The sequence below is a fragment of the Corvus kubaryi genome, unplaced genomic scaffold (genome assembly GCF_017639235.1).
Source record: "Corvus kubaryi isolate FWS band 111438036 unplaced genomic scaffold, C.kubaryi_AGA036_p1.0 138, whole genome shotgun sequence".
Taxonomy (NCBI): Eukaryota; Metazoa; Chordata; class Aves; order Passeriformes; family Corvidae; genus Corvus; species Corvus kubaryi.
Window position 1 is genome coordinate 20,980,727 of NW_024580672.1, and position 22,355 is coordinate 21,003,081.

The 22,355-nt window shown below is 43.9% G+C and overlaps 1 protein-coding gene across 2 annotated transcripts in view; it reads right to left on the minus strand.

The window, feature by feature from the left end:
- Nucleotides 1-22,355, minus strand: part of ADAM12 (ADAM metallopeptidase domain 12) — a 171,659-nt gene that overhangs the window by 66,131 nt on the left and 83,173 nt on the right. For both annotated transcript variants that reach the window (XM_042019566.1, XM_042019565.1), the window contains exons 4-5: nucleotides 8,854-8,932; nucleotides 5,174-5,250 (exon numbers count right to left, since the gene is read on the minus strand). In XM_042019566.1, the coding sequence (XP_041875500.1) occupies nucleotides 5,174-5,250; nucleotides 8,854-8,932 (156 nt within the window). The remainder of the gene's footprint in view (nucleotides 1-5,173; nucleotides 5,251-8,853; nucleotides 8,933-22,355) is intronic.

Below are 22,355 nucleotides of genomic sequence, written 5' to 3' on the forward strand. Positions count from 1 at the left end.
AGACAGCTGGGTAGGGATCATCCCTCATCCTTGTCCTGGCAGCGATCCCTGGGCACTGGGGACCCCGTGCACACTGTGGTCAAGGGCTGGACATTGAGTTCATCTCTGATCACAGAGGTGACCCCGATCCAGGAGCTGCTCCCCCTGGAACAGGCAGCCTACAGAAGCTATGAAACCCCAGAAAGTGAATGGTTTTTAATGTTGAGCTCAAAATCCTCCAGGAGTTTTCCGGTCAGATAAATTACAAACCATGCAGGATGTTTATATGAACTAAAAGCTCTTCAGAAAGTATGGAGGAAAAGCTCACATCCAAACCAGTGCTTTTCTCAACAGGGATTTTCTCCTAACTTAACTTTTGGATGAAATCTCTCCTTCTGTGGGGAAATGATGCTTGAGAAGTCGTGAGGAATTTACATTTCTTTTTCTCACTGGTTTCCTACTTCCATTCCTTTTAAAAATAGTTGATGTCTGGAGTGTCACATTTAAATCCCCTCTTCAGCTGACTGTGTCTGCGCTGCAGTGAGTTCAGCCAGAGCATTTGAAAAATGGTATTGGCAGCCTCAGGTACCATAACTCTGTAATCCCAGTAAAAATGAGCATCTATTCCATTCTGGGGCCTTCTCCCCATCTCTGTTGCTGTGGACACAGCATCTTTCAGCTGCTGACGAGGCTGGACAATGACTGAACACTTTCTGTATGTGTGACTGGGTTTATTATCTAACAATTCAGTAAAATACCTTAGGATATTCAAGTGCATTTTGGTGTTTCCTGGGAGATTTATATCCCTAGGCTCCTGAGGAATTTTTGGGAGCACCTCTCAAGCTCTCCCCATCTAAGAGGTCACTGCAGATGCCTTTGTAGCATCACATTCCCATGCCAGAGTCCTCTGCCAAGGGAGGTTTGTGCCCTTCTCCAGGCTGCAGCTCTGGGTGGATTCAGCACTCACAGGGAAAGCAATCAGGGAAAAAATCATTCGAGTCTAAACAAATTTAGCACAGAAGATGTGAGCAGTGGCCGCAGGCCAAAATTATTTGCTAAAAACTTGAAGAGCCTCCAAGCTAGATAAACAGAAGGGTATTTCCTGAGGACAGGAAGGAAACAGCTCGACTTTGTCGTACCTTCACCTTCCCACAAGCTCTGACAGTCTAATTGGCTTTCTGATCCAGATGGACACACAGAAACCCTGATTAGCCATTGTTCCCTTCTCGTGCATTCAGCATTTCCTGACCCCTCTCTGCCATTCAGCTCTTCCTTCTCTGAGGAGCCAGCAGGATGCAGATTATGGCATGATTGTGATCTCCTCTAACCTGCATTTTAGGCAGCTCTCAGAGTCAATCCCATGATTTCTGCCACTGTGCTCCTACATGAGGCGAGGAGCTCGAATATTATGTGTGTGAAGATGTAACAGAGCTGGAAAATGTGTGTTTGAGAGAGCTGTGCTTCCTCCTCTCTCCTCTTTATCTCTTACCCCTCTATCTGCCTGATTAACTTAAACCAGAAAAACCTTAGCTTTCAGATTTCACACAATTCTTCCTTGTCACGGGGCAATCGTGTCGTGTTCAGGAGCTAATAACACATCTCAAATGCTCAGCCATGTGGAGGGAAGATGTTGATGGTTGGGGGAGGTCAGAGCAAGGTTCCTCCAGCTCAGCACCCCATCTCTGGCCTTGGCCAACAGCAGGAACTCAGGGGTGAGAGATAAGAACATAACAAGCACCCCCAGCTGGCACTCCCAGCTCTGAGAGCAGCAGTGTCAGGGACATCTCCGGGTTTGACAGACCTGGAGAGGCTCCCTGAGCTCCCCTTCCCAAACTGTCACGTCTTTTCAGAATCTATTGATACTTTTTACACTGACACCCGCCCATGACAGCTCCAGCGCTTCGTTACGTGAATCAAAAGTACTTTCCTTTGCTCTAAAGTTCCATTTGATGTCTCCTAATTTTGAGGTTATGAAGGATATTCAGTAATTGTCCCCTCTCCAGCATGACACTCAACCTTGTTTCATCATGCTCCTTTTCTCTGTCATCTCCTTTCAAAAGTGACAAATCCTAGTCTATTTTCTCTCCTCAGATAAAAGCTGCTCCATACCTTTGATCACAATTTTTGACCTTCTCTGTACCTTTTCTGGATATAATATCTCTTCTGAGATGGAACTGGGGAGGGGAAAACAAGAACTGCATGCAGAACTCAAGACGTGAGGGCTCTGTGGATTTATGAAGCGGTAATGAGGCTTCTTGTTTCATCCTCTATTTCTATCTCAGTAATTCCTATGATCCCTTTTGCTTCTTTGACTGCTGCTGAGCACTCAGGCTTCAGAGCACACTGAAATGTGGAACTTACTCTTTATGAGGAGTTTCATGTCTTTTAATGAACTCTGCTGATCTGGGGGAAAAAGCACAGCCCCTACCTATCCACACCTGGAACAATGCCCAAGGTGCCTGTCTGGTGGGAGTGGGAGGATATTGGTTCTCCAGGATTTCAGAGGGCTGACAGCGTGCACTTCCTTTCATTAGATGTTTTTCAGACACTTAAAGCTCAGCTCCACGCAGCAGCTGTGTGAGGTAGGTAAGTAAGAATCATTAAATGGATTTCACAGATGGAGAAAGTGAGACAGAGAGATTTGTCCAATTCACTTAGGAACTGTCATGGAGCCAGGAACAGACCCTGAAAACGAGACCAGGCTTCCCTTCCAACAGCTGCTGCAAGTGAAAGGGCTGCTCCAGGGACTGTCCCCACCTGGGGCCACATGGCCTCACAGTGCCTTGTGTCTACTCCCACAGCTTGGAGTCTTTATCATTACATGGAAAAGAAAGAGCCCTTGCTCCAGTGAGCTGGTGACAAGTACATTATTCTATCCTATCCTACCCTACCCCATCTTTTCCATAACTATTCTTTCAAGCTAGCAAAGCTGCCAGCAAAGAAAACCATGAAATTCTTTTGGACTGCCCTTCTTTCGGAGCCACCTGGTCTAGTGGAAGGTGTCCCTGCCCATGGCAGGGGGTGGAACAGGATGAGCTTTCAGCTCCCTTCCAACCCAAACCATTCTGTGATTCTGTGATTCCGTACAGGCAATATCTGGGAGTTATTGCTGCCTGGGAGTTGTTGCTGTTGGTTATTGGGCTGTGAAACAGGTTTGGTGGAGTGAATCAACAGGCACAGGACCCTTTTCACAAACTGTTCTCGCTCATGGACGCTCTTGTTTACCAACCTCGGCAGTGAAGCAGGCACAGATACTGCGATTTCTCCTCAGCTGATCTCCTACTACAACAAAACATGCACTGCAAAGGAAATTTCCGAAATTTTGTACTGCAAAAGGTGCTGCTCTGTTTTTCCTGTGGAGAAGGAGGCTAATCCTGCCAGCTTGCACTCTGGGGACTTGTCTGCAACAGTCTCAGAAAAATGTCACTGCCAGCATCTGCTGTCTTGACATATCTGAGCTACCTAAAACTGAGAAACAACTCTGGGAGCTCCACAGCTGTAAAGCGAGCACTCTGGAGAAGAAAGAAAAGACTTCTAATGTGGAGAAGGGTATTTTCTCTTGAGACTGATTAATTTCCAGGTAGTCTGGAACAAAGACATCAATGCAGACCCTGTCCCACGAGGTACAAATTTTCCCTGTAGCCCTTGCAGAACTGTGATCCCTTTAACTAAAATACTGAGAGCTCTGCATTAGGTTTTTACAAACAGTTTTAAATTCTGGATATATTTTACAGCGAGAATGACAGATGAATGCTGACTGTTCATGCAAGGGGTTCATTAAACTTTTGGAAGATGCTGGATCCATAGTGGAGCACCCATAAAGCCCCTGTCTGTGTGGGAATGAGCCAAAGGAATCCCATCCACTACAGCAAATGGGTCCCAGAGGGAGGGATCAAACTGTTTGCACTCTCTGCTGCTCTGTCCCAGAGCTCCCTTACAAAAGCCTTGACAATGCCACTATCACACAAAATGCAAAACCAAGGGGAAAAGATTCCAGCCACTCCTGCTGTTTGTGGATAAATTAAACCCAGAAAAGGCTGAGACAGCTGGAAATCTGACAGGAAAACTGGGTTTTCCAGGGAGAACGCTAGAGCCAATTTACAGTTAATTACTGTGATTTGGAACAGCTCTGTGAGTAAATACCAGTCTCTGATTGTCCAAGTAAGGAAGATAATTGTTTCCTGAACTGTGTCCATTGTGTATTGAAAATGTTGTCAGACCACTCCTTTGTCAAACTCGGAGAAGGTTTGGTTTTCAGCGATGGGAATCTGCTACTCTGCTGTTAACAAGCAGCTAAAATCCAAAAGCTGAGCATCTTACCTGCCACAAACACAGTTAATTGAGCTCCACAACCGTGCATATTCTATATACCATAGAATCTTTGATTCTCTGATTTATGAAGCCACCTCTCCTAATGATGAAGCTGCTGGACAATGAGTGATTCCACAGCTGGCAAAGCAGTCCTGCCAGCACTGGTGAAACGGTTTTGAGGAGAAAGAGGCCTGAAAAGCCACTGGACACCGCCAGTATGAAAATGAGCCTAGCACTGCAGTGCTGCAATGGGCACAGAGAGGGATGGGCAGCAGGAGAGAAGGGATGGCTCTTGGAAACCCCCCAAATTGTGTTATCTATCCTTTGCTTTTTCTCTTCAGAGGAACTAGAGGGGAATTAATTTGTAGAGATTCATCTAACATTTGAAAAAAGATAAGAATCACAGAATCGTTTATGTTGGAGAAGCCCTCCAAGGTGACTGAGTCCAACCATTCCCCAGCACTGCCAAGGCCACCACTGCCCCATGTCCCCAGCTGCCACATCCACATGGATTTTAAATCCCTCCAGGTATGGGGACTCCACCACTGCCCTGGGCAGCTGTGCCAGGGCTGGACAAACTTTTCCATGAAGAAATTTCCCCAATATCCACCCTGAACCTCCCCTGGCCCAGCCTGAGGCCGTTCCCTCTCCTCCTGTCCCTGTTCCCTGGCAGCAGAGCCCGACCCCCCCGGCTGCCCCCTCCTGTCAGGGACTTGTGCAGAGCCACAAGGTCCCCCCTGAGCCTCCTTTGCTCCAGGCTGGGCCCCTTTCCCAGCTCCCTCAGCCGCTCCTGGGGCTCCAGCTCCTTCCCCAATATTGATTCATTCATTAAAAGTCAAACCAAACACTCAGGAGCTCGAATCTCACTGAAATCTTGGCTCACCTGAGTCCCGAGCAGGTGCTGAGGCTGACGGAGGACTCGGGGTACCCCTGCACGTGGCCATGGTAATAGCAGTGACCCTGTGGCAGGAAGAAAAAACATTTCAATGGTCACAAATGCTCTTTGCTCCTGGTTTTCCAGCCCTTTTATTTCAAGGTGATTATCAGATTCAGGCTACAGCATTCAGAATCACACTGACAGCACCTTTCCTGTCCCACCAAGTATTCACTGGGCTTAACAGGCCAAAGAGTTCCTAAATGGAAACCTTGGGTGCTCCTTAAACCCCGAAAGGTTATAGGAGCTTTTTTTGTTTTGTGTTCTCATTTTTTAAAGGATCAATAATGTTAAATTTGTATGACTGCACCCCTTTTTCTCTTTTATTTAAAGCTACAATATGGAATATTTTATAAAATTAATCAGATGAACAAATCAGCTGCCACACTTTACTGCTGTCTAGAGAGACCCCTATTTTTATTTAAGGGCATTTAGACCTATATCTAAAACTAGATCTAAATAGATCTATATCTAGATCTATTTAGAGTTAGACCCATCCCTATAGGAGGTAGGTATTCAAAAAGAGAAATATAACAAAGCCAATCCCAACCCTATAACTTGAAAAAAAAAATCACAGAGCAAATGAAGGAGAAGGAAAACAGGTTGCAAAGGAAACCTTTTATTGAAATACCCAACCAAGTAGCTGCATGTTATTAAAAACAACCAAGAATAAAGGGGGTCTTCTATTTTGAGAGACAACAGTCCAATTTCATTTTGTGGCTAGGTTATTATATTTCTTTAATAATCCAGTGCTTGCAAAAGGCACCCACAACAGAGGGTTTCTAAGCACATCCACATATCTGTCTGGAATCAAGGCTAATTTTTTTGTTGACTAAAGGTTATATTGCATTCCCAATTATGTGACTGGCTGGAAAGCAAGGATTGTGTCACGCCCAGCATTTCTTTTCTCGTGCTCCTTTGAATGCCAACCTGGAAACTGAAAACTCTGCTGTGAAAGGTTCCTGTCTGATTAAGGGAAGTTATCAGTGGTGCTGTAACCTGACAGTCATCTCCCTGTGCCTTTTAATGCTTCGTTCATTATTGCATTAATTAACCTTTCCAGTCTGGGGCATGGTTTCCACTCACAAAGCCTCACAGAGTAGACTTCAAAAGACCACCTCGATTTTGGTGAAGAAAACAATAGTCATGGAAATGCTGGGCAGGATGGAACGATTCAGACAGGAATCTTCTGCAAATGAGTTTATGCCAGGAGAAATGTTTGTTTGATTTCCAGCACGAGCAAGTGAACACAGAACAGCCAGCTCTGACTTTCTAAACACAAATCTCAGTGGCTTTTCTCAGTGGAAGAATCGACAGAAACAGGGTGAGAGTGTTTTACTCTCGGGTATTTTTATCATCAATCCTCATAAACACATTAGCAAAGACAAAGCCACAAGAGAAGGGAGGGAGTCATAGATTGAATTTTTTTGGGGGTGATCACTTCAGTCACAATTGCTGTGGATGTCAAAGCTTTCGGTGTGGGTGCACTACTTCACTTTATTTTAGTGTTAGCAGTTACATGCATCCAGTTGATACAAGAAAAATCAATGCCCCCTCCACTCAAGCACTGAGACCCTTATATGCTAAAATCAAAAATAAATTAGGTTTATTCTCATTGCTTAAAGCAAGCATGAGGCAGAGGTGACATTCCAAGCTCCTGAGAAAGAAATCTTTAGGTTTGAGCATCACCAGAGCTGAGTACAGGCCCAGTGAAGGGGGGAGGGGAGCCAATATCTCACCCCACGCAGCTGCTGCTGTGGTCCAGCTGTCTTTATCTAAGAGTGAATTATGGCAAAGGGCCTGATTTCTTTCCCTCTTCACATACAACTTGTCATTTTATTAACTCTGAGCTCCTGGTTGTGGCCCATTTCACAATTTCTCTGAGATCCAGCTACGTGATGCCAAAGTTCAGTATCGAAAATGTAAACTTATCAGAGCATGGCCTGCAAGGGGACTGGTAGAAAATTGATTTCTAGCTCAGTAACTCCACTGAATTACAGGATTTTTTCTCTGCTATCAAATCTTTTTATTCCTGCAAACTAGTATATAAAATGGATGACCCCTTAAAAGCAAATAATTACCAAGGCTGATCCATCATACTTAAAACAGTACTCTACTCTTACTTGAGATCATTTAATAAATAGCAGCTTTTGACAATTTTTCGGGTGCTATAAATTGAAAAATAACCCAGGCACTGACTCGTGTGCTAGAGAACTGCCCAAATGACAGCTCCACAAACCTGCCTTGCTTTGACCTCCAAGCAGAATTTGACTAAGCAACTTTTCAGTGGAAAATCAGATTTGGTTTCAACTCCGGACTGTATTGATGCCCTCAGTGAAGAAGAGATAGAAAAATAAAATCGGAGACTTATCTTTTCTCAACCATATTGCAGCATTTAATGAAAAATGAATTCACTGCTCTCTCTCTTTTAGGCAGCAGAATGCACTGTCATTATTAATCACAACTTACTTTGCCATTATGCAAACAGACATTGTTTTTTAGCAAGGAAAACCTGTCATTAGCTGTACACATAGTCCTGTTAGCTCAGGTAAATCTCTAAAAGACTCATGTGCTTCATTTATTTCCTTTTACTTCCTTCAGGAGTCTCTGCAGCCTTCCTGCTTCTAAAACAAATGACTATTTTCTCCCGAGCTGATTTTGAAGGAGATATGAGGACCCAGCAAAATGAAAGCGCTGAAAGCTTCCAAAATGATTGCTTCACTTGGGGTGTCTGGAGCTATAATGAAGATGCTTTTTCAGAAGATGTTATGCAGGGAAACAATTCCTTCCCCTGATCCCAGCAAAGCCCATTATGGATGGAAACACAAAACATGATGCCTCTGCTGACAGTGTCAGTAAGTAAATACCATAACATAACAAATACTTTATGGGACTTAGGCAGATAAAAGATAAGCTTTGTAATTAAAATGGCTTGCTGCATTATTTCTAATTAAGGCATTCATGCTGTCAGAGGACAAAAAATGTTCCTGCCTTAAGAGGTTTTGTAGGTAAAAAGCAGGTTTTAACTACTTATTTTGACAAGCTGTATTTTTAAAAAGATATATATATATTTTATAAATATTGATATATGCATATTTATACACGTACATAAATACACATACACACACACACAAATACAAGCATAAACTACATCCATAACACATTTATGGCCTGGATTTAAAAGTAAACCAAACCAACACCCTCTCCCAAACTCCAGCCATGACTTCCCCAGTGAGGAAAGACACCCAAGCCTTCAAACATCTGACATGAACTTTTGAATTCTGGAAATCAGATGTTTAGGGTTTTTTTTCCAAACAGAACCAGGGCTTTTCTCCATAACTGATCAGCCATGGCCGCCATAATTAACAAATTTTAGTGGGCTTATTTCCAAGAAGCAGAAAAAAAATCTCACAAATTTTAAAAGTCATCTGGTTGAAACTCCAGAGCTCGCCTTTAAAGTCTCCCCCTAGAAATTCACGTGTAGGATCAGAGCAGTCACACAGACACTGAAGGCAACAGCAAAAAAAGATCACACGTTGAGCTGTTTCATCCCAGGGCTCAGATCCTGGCAGAGAACATTTTGGACTTTAGGGATGAAGCATCATCTACCCACGAAAGCCCAACCTTACCGTGTGATTGTGTGTGAGAACCACGTCAGTGCCGTCCTGCAGATAATGGGTCTCTGTGAAGCCTCTGGCTAACAGGCCCCTGGAAAAAACAGAGCACATGGAATATTGAGGCCACCTCACCTTGAATTTATCCTTTAGCAGTTCTGTTTGAGATAAGGATCAAAGCCAGGCATTAAGGATTCGATAACTACAGGGAATAAGGGAAAATAGAACTCCAAATATTGAAACTGCAGGACGCGAACACTTCCTGTGGTAATTGTGAATAGACTACAAGTTTCCAGACTCTTTTCTCTTCCAAATGAGGACTCTGTGCCAGCACATTTCAGTGTTGAATCTTCCATGTAATTTTCAACACATTTTAGGTTAAATGGGAAAACTGGGGTTTGGAGTATTGTTAAGTAATGGTGGTTTGTTGAAAAGGAAAATGTTTTCCCTGTGTTCCTTATTTTCCCATCCAATCTGTTGTATTCATCAGCAAGTGACCACCCAAAGACTAATTTTAGCACTTGGTGAGTGAAACAAACTCCTTCCATTGGCACTCCAGGGAAAACACTGCACGAACATCACAGAAGTTACAGCACTGGATTTATTCTGGTCATCTGAAAGGATATTCACAAATGGAAATGTAACAGAATGATGCACCAGGAGACTGTGCAAGATAAAGTCTGGGATGAGGCAGTTTGTTCCTATTCTCTCCACACTTCCCCTCCAGCCTTTGGCAATGGGATAAAAAATTTGGACTTGCAATTGTCATTTTCCAGGAATCTCCAGGGAGAGGCATGTGTGTGACAACTATGAAAACTCTTTTTGTAGGGAACTTGTGGAAGAAGGAAAGCTGCATCTGCCTCTTTTTAAAAAAAAAGAAATCTTGCTATTGATCTGTTTTCAACTCCTTATCTAAAGAGCATTTCTAACAAAGCCAGAAGGAGGAATTCTCATTCACATTTACTCCTAACATAGGTCTTGAGCTGTGTCCCTCATCACAAACATCCTTGAGTTTTGACAGAATTTCTGGCGAAATGCAAAAGCACAATATAGAAGGAGGCAAGAGATAAATGCCACCATCACCTTCAGAAACCCGGAGACTGTAGAGTATTGAAAATCCCTGCCTCTGCATTTCACAGTGTTCATCCTGTTCCACTTCAAATTGTGTTTGTCCCTTGGGTTGTTCATTCGAACAAACCAGGCCTTTTCTTTTATTTAAAGCTGGTTAATGCTGCACCCTTGCAAATATTCTGGTGGTAACTATTCCACAGTCGTGGCACACATTTCTTGTATTTGTATAAACATTACAACTAGAGCATAAACACACATTTAATTTTCATTACTGATTAATTTGCAGCACATTAATATCCAGTGGCTCCATCAGGATCCGGTTGTGCTAGGAACTCTACGAACACTTATTAGGGAGAAAACCCAGCTTTAAAAGCCTCTGTCTTGAGGAAGGGAAAAGAAAAAAGAATGAAACAAGACCTAAAACTAAAAAGAAAAGGAAAAAAAGAAAATAAGGAAGTGGCAAGGAAAAAAATGAAGACCTGACACATTATGGTGAGTATTCAAGCAGGGATGCTCACATTTAACTTTTAAATTTTTCAGCTTGTGGGAAATATTAGCATATTAATAGATATGGAATGTTAAAACACTGCAGCATTTGGTGGGTCCATAGGAACTGGATCTCAGGCAGCCACCACACCCACAGCAGGATTTGGGTGCCCAACCAAACATCTCGTGTTGGTTTAGATACACAATAATAAATGACACCAACCTCCAGGGACACCCGTGGTGCCTCACAGGACATTTAACTACAGTGGTGATCTCACCTCTTGTGCCTGCAGCCTCCTCAAACCCCGCCAGGAACTGTATCCAGTGGGCTGTATCCAACAATCATGGACTGCTTTGGGTTGGAAGAGACCTTTGAGATCTTCCAGTGCCACCCCTGCCGTGGGCAGGGACACCTTCCACTGTGCCAGATTGCTCTGAGCTCCATCCAGCCTGGTCTTGGGCACTGCCAGGGATCCAGGGGCAGCCCCAGCTGCTCTGGGCACCCTGTGCCAGGGCCTGCCCACCCTCCCAGGGAACAATTCCTTCCCAATATCCCATCCAGCCCTGCCCTGTGTCAATGTGAAGCCACTCCCCTTGTCCTGTCACCACACGCTCTTGTAAAAAGTCCCTCTCTGTTTCCTACTGTCTCATTATCACAAAGAGCAGTTGCTTCCATAATTATCTTTATTTATCTAACACTGCTAAGTTCTGCACTTAGCAGGCATTGCCTTTGTAAAGGCAAGATCCCATCGCTGAAGCCAACAGAGTTTTGCTGTGCACTTTTTGGAAGTGGGAGTTCATCCAGGACAGGGGAGTGAGTTTCATTTAATGGGACAAAGTACAGGCAAAGGTAACAGATGTAGCAGAAGGGCAAAGTGATTGAGCAACACGCTTGCTTTGTGCTCTGCTGTTTCCACGGTGTTTGACAGCAATGATGATAAAGGTGACCTTTCTGCTGCTGTTGATTCTGCCCTCAGGCACAGATTTAGAAATATTTCATAGATCCGTAGGTTTGAATACCAGAAGGGATTTGTGATCACCAACTTGCCCTGCCCCATTACAGGGGTCATTTGACCCAAATTTATCTTCTGCTACAATGACAGGGAAGGAACCAGATCCATTTTCTTACTGTAAAGAGCCCTTGCCTAGATCTCCCGTGATGATGGAGCTATCACAAACCTGGCAGGATTTAAACTAAGCCCTACCTAAAACCACTGCACTTTGTATCTGTTTTAAGTGTGCCAGCATTGAGTTTCCAGCCACCGGATTGGATCTCATTCCCTCACATCAGAGCTTCATTTTTGTTTGAGTCTTCCATGGAAAATTGTACTCACTAAAGTGAGGAAACATAGCAGGTAAACAAGTTCCTGGTGTCAGCAATGTCTCTGTCAGGATGAAAGTTTGATGCAGACCCTGAAAATACTGGCTGAAAGCAAGAATTCCCAGTGTGAACTGTAAAAGACTGGTAAGAGCACCAAGATGATGGAATCCCACTGTTGGGCTAACCTAAGGAAAGAAAAAGAATGCTCCAATGTGGAACACAGAGCTGTGGCTGTCCCTGGCAGTGCCCAAGGCCGGGCTGGACATTGGGGCTTGGAGCAGCCTGGCACAGTGGAAGGTGTCCCTGCCCATGGCAGGGTGGCACTGGATGGGCTTCAAGGTTCCTCCAACCCAAACCACTCTGTGACTCCACGATACCAAACCATAGAAATTTCATGTGCCACTGCAAAAACAAGAGAGTTTTCCAGGAGTCTGCACTAACCCTCCTTCAGTTTGGTAACTCAGACATCATTGCTGAGACATCTGCTCTGCTGCCACACCAGTGCTGGTGCCAGCCTGAGAATGAGCCAGGGAAAGGTTTCCTCCACGCTGTTCAGGGTGAGGACCTCTGTGAGATGTTGCCAGGGAGTCCAACAGCTCCTGGCAGAGGAAGGAGCTGTTATCCCCACTTGCAAAATGTCCAGTGTCCTAAAAGCTGTGTAGCTGTGTATGCAGGGCTGGTACCCAGGGACAGCAAGGCATTTCTTGACAGGTTATGAAAATTAAGTGTAAGAAGCACTCAAATTCCACTACTGAGGGTGCACCACTTCACTTTCCAATTATGGCAATAATGTTTAACACAGCAAACAATCAATCCAGCATATGTATCTATTAGGTAATTTAATTACCCTCCCACCCCCCAAAGATATGCAATACAATGGATTGATTTACATTTCTGGTTTTGACCCGGAATAAAGGAGATTAATAGAGAAAAGTAAATTAATTTAGATGGCAAGCTACTTAGCCTAATTGGATCAATGTAATTCTGAAAGAGCAGGGATCAAAATAACATTAATATAACATAGAGCAATTCATCACCATGTCTGGAGTTTCAAATGTTGCCAGCTACAATGCTCAGCAGTACCAGATGATTATCAATACTTTGCCCTGCATGAAGAGACAGAAACAAATGCTGTGGAGAACTGCATCAGCTGCTTGATGTGATTTTAAAAAATCAGCTGAAACAACACTACAACTTTATCACTGATGCTCCAAAGATGCAAAAGTGCAATTCTTGAGCACAATTGCTCGTGTGCTTAGTCACTGGGTTTATCAGCACAGTCATTTTTTCACATTTCACAGGATCACAGGATGGTTTGGGATGGAAGGGACTTCAAAGCTCATCCAGTTCCACCCCCTGCCACAGGCAGGGACACCTTCCACTATCCCAGCTTGCTCAGGATCAAATTTCTCCGAGCCAAATGAACAAGTAGAAGCTTCCATGGCCCAGAAGGATAAATTTTATGCCTTCTGATCTACGACAGACACAACACAGGAGCTCTCATCCTCTGTAAGTCAGCAGAAAACCTCCTTGTCAGATTTGCTGAAACATTTTCAGGTGTCAAGCAAGTAACCCAAGCCTCAGGAGATATGATGAATATTATTTAAACTTCTAATCCTCACCTTCCTGGCCCTCCACAAGGTGAAATCTGAGGTGGTTTGTTTGGGGAGGGAAGAAATGTCCTGGTTCAAGCACATCAGATTTTTTTTCCTGAATCCATTTAATGACAGGAGTGGTAATTTAACACACTGCCTCTCACTTGCAAATGAGAAAATCAGTCTCTGCTCTCCAGGCGCCGATATATTACTTCAAAAGGTTATAATGATATTTCATCACCCAGGGAGAGTCAGACAGACAGTCACAGGAGTCAGAGATGGAAAAAAAATCCAGTGGATCACACAGGGGGCCTCCTGGAAGCCAAATGTGCTATAGATCAAACCAGGTTCTGCCTCATCAAGCTGCAAATGTCAGGAGCAATGCTGATCCCACCACTTTCCAAGGGAGATGTCTTTGCATTCCAACAGATGTTACTGTCATGATGCATTTCCCAAAATCCAGCCTTTTCTAGTTTTTCCTAGTCCACTTCTTCCACCAGCTGAGGCAATGACTTTCCTTCTTGCTACATCTGTCATTCACACAGATTATGATCAAATTTGTCCTTCAGCCATCCAGGCACCAAGTGCAGACTCAGGCTGTTAAAAAGGACAAGAACTGTGCACTTCTCACGTCAGTGCTACTCAGGAAAAATCTCAGCACCTTCCCAGCAGGAGCAGACCCTGGGGTTCAGCATCACAAGGATGCCCCCCTTTGGTTACCTGGTTTCTCAGTGGTGGAGAGAAGGTGCTACTGAGCCCTACTGAGCTTTGGAGAGGAACAGAACACTTTGTGTGCTCTGAAGGCTGATTTTCTGCTTCCCCTTGGCTTTGATTCACAGCTCTGTGTAGTCACTCTACTTTAAGAACTGGTGTTTTAAGAAGAACATTAAATATTCTTATGACTTTTTAAAGGCTGGTAGTCAGCTGCTGTGCTGCCCTGTGGGACACTGACCATGGCAAGGCAGAGGTGGCTGTGCTCCCCCCTTCCCCTCAGGAGTGCTGCCTGCAGCTCACACGCACACCTGACCTTCACTCAGACTTCTTACTCTTTTCTGTCCTTCCCAGTGATCAAGTGCCTGTTTTCTCCCCCATCCAAGCACTCTCACTCTGTTACACAAACTCTTATTAAAACCCCTCCAGCAATGCATTTGAAACCTTTCCTGCATCTGGGGGAGGTGAAGAGACTGAAACAGGATGGTGAACAGGCAGGTATAAAAAATGTCATTTATTCTGCCTACTGACACCAGCCTACTCCATTAATTCTTAAGCATCTCAATTCAGGCCATTTTGACCTTTACACTGAAATTAGTTGGTATTTCTTCAATTGCTGTATTTTTTTCCCAGGTACATCCAGAGGAATAAACAAGTCTGTTAAACCTGCTGCCTCTGCTGTGGTGGTCTCAGTGCAAGCACTCACAAAGGTGATGTTCACAGAGGTGTTTTTCAATTCTTCTTTCTCATTACAATGTAAAAAATGAGTTCAGCATGGGTAATGAGTTTCCCATGCACAGGTGCCTAACATCATTCTATTCACAAAACCACCTCATATTCTTGAAACACGCCATATTCTTTCCCCTTGTTTAATTATCTTAAGTGATTTGAAATGCTTTTGGACATTTTCCCACTGAATGTCTCCACTTCATAATATCCTATCTGCTACACTCCAGTGTGCTGCCACAGAGGGGCTGCAATGTCATAATTGAAGAACCTGAGAGATTGAAATTCACAAGCTTAATTAGCACAACAATTCAGAGGAAAACAGGGGAGTAAAATAAAACTATAATAGCTGGGAAATCAACCAAGCATCCCAAGTTTCAACAGTAACTCCATGGTAGTAGCCTGCAGCCTATTTCACATGGTCTGGAGATAAACAATTTGAGTAGATCATACACTACATTTGAAAAATATGTCTCTGTGCTTGCACCCAGACCTTGTGATGCAGAAATTCATACAATCCTGGGTCTCCTGGAGTCCATGTTAAAATATATCCCCTTGCATGAGTGGAATAGTGCCTGGCACACCGAGAGCCAATTCTGACAAACACGTGCTACAGGTGAGAGCCATGCTCTGAGTGTTCCCTGGTGTGGGAACAGGCACTCCCATCCTTAGCTGCTCTCTGGTGTGCTGGGAGCAGGAAGAGAAGAGGGACACATCCACCTTTTAAAGCCTCCAAGCATCCTGTGTTCATAACTCGTCACTACATGTGGTGGCAGCATGCAGAAAACCAAAGATCAGTCTAAGCAAACAAATCTGAACAGCTGAGGAGAAACCCAGCTCTCTGGCTGGCAATCACCCAGTGATTGAGAGCTTTCTTCTTTCCTGACTGCTGGGAAATTAATCCATAAGCTTCACCTCCCCAAATTTCAACAGGCAAAGATTGAAATGGAATCCAGCACGCTGGCAGCCTCCCATGCTGTTCTGGGCCCTTGATGCACACCCTGCTTCCATCACTCATTGTCACATTTATGACACCATTTGCTTGCCAGAACTGTAGCATTTATTTATCACTCTAATACCAAAACATTAACGAAGAGACTGCTGCTAACCATTGTGGTGGAGAAAGCATAAAGAAGATAAATAACGTGTTTTCCAACAAAGTAGATGGGTAAAAACAAGTTCTTTGCCTAAAATGGCTTAAACTTGGCCAAGATCCCCAGGGTAGTGCTAATGGGATGGGTTTAGCTGACCCTATACCTGAGATGGTCATTGAGGGAGGAAGTAACACACAGGGCACGTGTGGGGGAATTACAGGAAAACCAGCAAGGTTCACTCTGTCTTTACAAGAGAGCTCAGAGACAGCAAAACTTCTCCAGCAGGAGAGGGAATGGCAGCACTTCCATGGGCTTTGACTGGAACTGCTCAATCTCACACAACCCAAAGCCAAACTCACAACTGGATTCCCAGAATTCCCATGTTAACCTCCAAGACTTTCTGACTTTGTTTTCCACTGTCCAATTCTGATATAGCAGACCTTACAGCACTTCTCTTGGAGTTGTCCTTGTGAGGAATATTTTATATCAGCTCCCTCAGCTTCCCTGTGTGGTGGATTAACAGGAATCCTGTTACTGGTTCAGCTGGGCTGGGTGCCATGGAAAGCAAACAGAACAGGAAAGGCTCCTGAGTAACACCAGCCCCAAACTGTTGTCAGCAACAGAGAGGTGCTGGTGCTTATTGGCTAATGGGTTTTTGATGGGAAAATACAATCCTGTTCATTTAGGCAAACCCTGTGGGCTGCCTGCTTTGGAGAGACTTTACTGCTCGAGCTCCATTAAGTGGTTTCAACTTCGGGTAATGGAAGTGGCTTCAGTGAAACCCCGAAGCAACGTGCCAAGAGTGAAAGCATTCTGCTGGAAATAACCACTGAAACTACTGCACCTCTGAAGCATCTGTGGCAGACATCAGAAGGAATGCGCTCTGCTGCCCTGCAGGCTGAGCCCAGACCCATCTGTGCAAGAGGGAATTCTGAATTGGCTTGGGCTGGACTAAGACTGACACGGCTCTGGAACTCCGGGCTGCCCTTCCACGGATCTGTTCCTCAGATGGCAGTGCTGTGGTTTCTGATGAAAAGCACACTTCCCATCATTATCCTTCCACTAAAACTTGTACGAGATAATCGAAGAGCTTTTTATAACACTCTGATCTTGCCTGCCCAACACAGCGTTGGAACTGCAGATGCAGGAAACCCTGAACAAAATCAAGGCTCGAGACTCCCCAGAATCACTGAGATGTTTCAGAAGCTAAGAGGCACATATATCACAAGTGGCAGACATGATATTTTAATGCATTATTTTCCAACATCCCAGCACTGCCCTTCATAAAACTAATTCTTCCTAGGCCCTGTAACGCTCCTAGGATGGCATATTTTCACTCAGTAGTAAGTTTGGAGATACTGGGCTGGAAAGCTGTCAAATTCTATTTGAAATGTCTCAGTTAATTAAATATGTCACTCATAGCTGAGTAAAATTATGCTGCTGAACAGATGTCACTGGGCAAACTGTCTGACTGTACTTGCATCTGAACATTTGCAGACTACTACGGAATTCTGTTTAAAAGATCCAAGAAAACGACTCTTAACAAGGAAAATTTATAAACACAGAAATTTAAGTAACTCCAATGAAAAATCAGAACTTATTAAAATAGAACTAACGAAATGCAAATAGTGCTGTGGGATTACAAAAGGTTATTGCAAGCATCTGCAACACTTTTAGGAAGCCAAGCTCTTACAGTAATGAAAAGTCACTGAGCCTAAGTTTATCCTTAGATTCCAACCAACAATTACATCCTCTCTGTACCTTATTCTTGCTTTGGAGTGTGTGCCTGTAGGCTTGCATTTGCATTTTTAATTTTCAGGAAGTTTTATTGCCATTTCTGCCAATTTGTTGAAACATGAAATTGTATTTTTGTTTTTACTAAACCCACAGTTTCCTCCTTGCCACAAGCATGAACCATTTGCTCTAAGCAGGCTGTGCTCATATTTCACTTGCAGAATCATGGACTTTTAGAGATATACCTTCATTCTGCCCTGTGCCTCACTGTCCCTCCCACTACCCTTTTAAAATGCTGTGTGAAGAGGGCAGAGATCATAAGGAGGTCTTTGCATTTAAATCTGTGTTTAAATTCCGAGCCTATAAATCTGCTTTAAAACTCGGTAGGTGCAAAAGCCCTAAAATAAGCTGCAGGTTGTCAGACCAAAGGTCCACCTAGTCCTATATTCAGTCTCCAACAGTGACCAATACTAAGGGTATAACTCATGAACAAGAGAAACATTCTACATCTCCCCAAAATACTGCTCTTTCTCTGCCTCCAAATCCTTTGAGCCAGGGATCAATGCAGGGTGGAAACTGAGATTAAACACGAGCTCACAAGGGTGTTCTCAGTGTCTCCTGCCACTATTCCTTCCCAATTAAAGCAGTGACTTCCATGAAGATCAATTAATTTGGTAGCACAACCAGCCTGCAGCTCTGTGCTCAGGCTCACGGCACAATCGCAGTGTGCTGTGCTCTGGAGGCTGCTCCTGTGGAGGAGGCTTTGATTTCAGTGCCCAGCACAAGTTTAGTGGGACAGAAAAGCAGCCAGGAAGATTCCCACTGTGTCAGGAACCTGGGGGGTTTGGTTTGGAGGTTGCCTGGGAATGCTCACGAGGCTTTCAAGCGTGTGAGGGTTGTTGTTACCTGAGCGAGCAGAGCTGTGTGGGCTCCCGGACTCCTGTTAACTCCTTTTAACACCATTCCCATCCAAAAACCCCACAGCTGCTCTCTGGCTTTGCCAGCAGCACCATTTCTTGCACAAAGATGTCGCTGTATGGTTCCTGAACCACTTCCTAAACAAGCATACCCTCAAAGACAGGGGATTGCTCCCACCCTCAGCCCCTGGACAGGGGAACACATCCCAGACTCTGATCAGATGCTGGAATATGGCACTTTGGTGGCCTGGGAAAGCCTGGAAGGATATTTCAAGTAGCATTAGGCTATACTTTCTGGAGATGATGACTCATTTCCAACTAATTCTGCGTCAAGATATGGTTTAAAATTGGGATGAGGGGATTCAAAACAATGCACCAAGCAACAAGCAAGGTTATAGGGTAGAGCCAGCTGAAAGGATGAGGTTGAAATATTCCTCTTTCCTACCCCTTAACTATGTTCCTGCATTCCCTGCATTTTGCCTTAACCTCTCCTCATCATCTCTCCATTGCCTCTCCTTTTCCCTACGTTATTCCTCCCTCAGCCCTTCTTTCATCACCCCTGGCATGCTGAGGTTTATTACTGCACTGTTCAACAGGAGAAACATTTTCCTTAGCACACAAAAACACAAAAAGCAACATGACCACATTGGTGCTTTTCTTAAACAAGCCTGAAACCTGTGGGTGCCACACCACGGTGTGAGGTTGGCACCTGTCAGTGTCCAACTCCACAAGCTGTGGCATCAGTGGGACCTTTAAAGGAGATAACACTGCTCATCACCCCTGTTATCAGGTCAGGCTCCATGCTCATTATTTTCAGGCAGCAGAGGAAGAATAAGCAGTGAAATCAGTGAGGGTAAATTAGTTTTTAACTTCTTTCTTTCCTTTTTCACCTCTCTCTCTGCTCTGCACTTCCCCTGAATCTAATTCCTTGACTCTGCCATGTGTCAGACCCCTTTATGAGCAAATTAAACCCATCAATTCAACAGCAAATGCCTGCAGGAGAGCATCAGAGCAATGCCTGTGGCTTTGGAGAGGTGAGCCACGACTCCGAGGCTGCGAGCACGGAGCTGCAGCAGATGGACGTGGGAAGGAAGGACTCACAGAGGGCTGAGCCATCAGGATCCCTCCTCCTCCCTGCGCTCACAAACACAAAGAGAAACCCCACAGCATCAGCTCCCTCTTCTTTTACTCATTTAGGAGCTGATTAACGTCAGAAGCAGATCCTGACTTCTCCCTGCAGTGAGGTTTTTGGTCCAGACTCGCTCCTCACTCGCTTTGAGGGCATCTCTTGGCAGTGAAGTCACTGCAGACGTGCTGGTAAAGAGCTTGGGTGAGAGAAGGATCAGACACCATCTTTTAGTGGTTAAGACACAAAATTATAATTTTCTTTTCAATTCAAGGAAGTAATTAGTTTATAATAACATTTAACATTTAGTTGCTGACAGAGATATGACACTTATCTTACATAAGTCATTTTAATTATTCCTACTAACCAAGACCTCCAAAATATTGTGCAGTCTGAGCTAACAATGCCTTCCCAGATACTTTTGGTTCTACTGTCATTTGAAAAATTGATGCCTAGAGCATCAGCATTTATCAAGCTCATTATAGATTTCATCCAAATGACTACAGATAATTAAAAGTATGCTTCATTTTTATTGCAATGTTTTTCCCCCCTAACACTGCAAAGTAATTCTGTTGTTGCTCAGGGTTTTAGGAATTAATAGAGACTTATCTGCCAGAAAATGAAGTTCCACAGGATTATAGGCAAACTATTCATATTATACAGATGTGAGTCAAACCTGCAGAAATTATATGTGCACACACAAATATATTTATAGATAAACTTTGGAGTACTATATGTATTTTCACATACATGAAACAGTCTTAAAAACAAATTGCTAATTCAGAGAGAGCTACAGACTCTTGGGTAACCACTCCCTGAAAGTCAGTCTTCTCTAAGGCACTTGGTCAAGTTGGACACACAAAATCCCTGTAGAGTTTTATTTTATAGTTAAAATATCTGTTTCTATATGAAATATATGCACCTGGTGCCCCATCCTCTTACATCACACAGATTTATTCACACTTAAATGAAGCAAGTTTATGCTACTGCTCTTGACCTGGGGAATCCTGGCAGACACTGCTCCACTCTGTGTAGCTGTTGCTAACTTTGAAGATGCCCAGAGTGAAGAAGCAAATCTTTTGGGAAACTGTTCAACAGGATTCTGGAGAGCCCCCCTGCCCCAGGTAAGGTTTAAGTGATGTATTGAAAGGCTCTTAGGGATTTAAAACCCTTCAGGAGACTTCTGAGCTAGCTGGGTTTGCTCTGCTGTGGGAACTGTCATGCACAAGTGAAAACCAGGATTGCTGGATAAATGTAGATTTGTGTTTCCACACAGAACTGAATTAACTTTTTTTTTCCTATTATTCATGGATCAGGCAATGTCTGTCATACCTGGAACTGCTATGACTCTTGTTAATAATGCTCATACAGAGCTATAAAATTTATGGGTTTTCACTGCTTGTGAGGTTGCAATATTTAGTACAACCGTGAGTTTGGCTGGCACAACCACAATACATTGCACACAGAAATCTGCTTCATTCTAGGATCCTTAACACTACTTGAATTAATTAACTTCATGTATGATCAATGTTCCTTGGCACTCCCTTATCACCAAGAGCTTTATGTCTTTACATGACTTTCCATGTTACTTTGAAACTAAAATCACCCATAAATAGCAGTGGCATTAAAAAGCAATTGCACACACATGCCTTTTTAATGTCTCTATTATAATCCACACTGGCAAATCAGAGAGATAATATTTAATGAGACAAGCACAGAAGAAACTCTCCTGATTTAGTGTTAACATCCACATGAACCACTGAGAGCAAGGAGTTGCTGAGGCAGTTTCAGACTGAAATTAGAAAGAAGGGGGGAAAAAAAACCCATAATGAGAAGAATTTGACATAAATATTAGGAAATTGATCTATATTTTACAAAGGCCATTTTATCCAAGACAGTTTAGGTTTCCTCCCACTCACGGAATGGATTCAGAGTGAACAAACCCTTGACTCATGAGGATATTTCACACGCAGATTTGGATTTTATGTAAATTATTTAAGTATGTTTTAGGAAGTTTGGGCAGTGATGTAGAAATGTTTCCCTGCCTGTGCACATCAGTCAAAGAAATAACACTCATCACCAAGGAATTCAGCAGGGTAAAAGTTTTGCCAACAGGCTTAAGACTAGACTGCAGCATGGAAAAGATGAAGCTGTGTGATCCCATCCCTTAAATTTGTCTCCTGCTGATGACAGGAGAAGGCAGTGCCTTGGACCAGGCTGTTCCCACAACAGCACATTGCAAGCTGCAGAAACCCAAACCCAGAGAACCTGAAGACATATGGGAACGCCATAATCTCCAAGAGGAAAATTTGGCAGCCTTTACAAGTGGGATCTCATAAGAAAGGTTAATTGCATGACAGGGTCAGACTTTTTGGCTTTATCTCCTGCTCATTACCCAACCTCTCAGAATCATCTTTCTTTCATTTGGGACGCACTCAGGCCAGGACATGTTCATCCATGTTTTGGTGTTGGACAGGATCAGGTGAGGCAAGAGATTGCTTTTAACAAGAGGGAACTAAAGAGACAAAAGCGCTGCAGTAAATCCCTCCAAAAGAGAACTTTGAGACACCACAGGAAAATCACAGAACCCCACACTGGTTGGGTTGGAAGGGACCTTCAAGACCATCCAGTGCCACCCCTGCCATGGGCAGGGACACCTCCCACTGTCCCAGGCTGCTCCCAGCCCCAATGTCCAGCCTGGCCTTGGGCACTGCCAGGGATGCAGGGGCAGCCCCA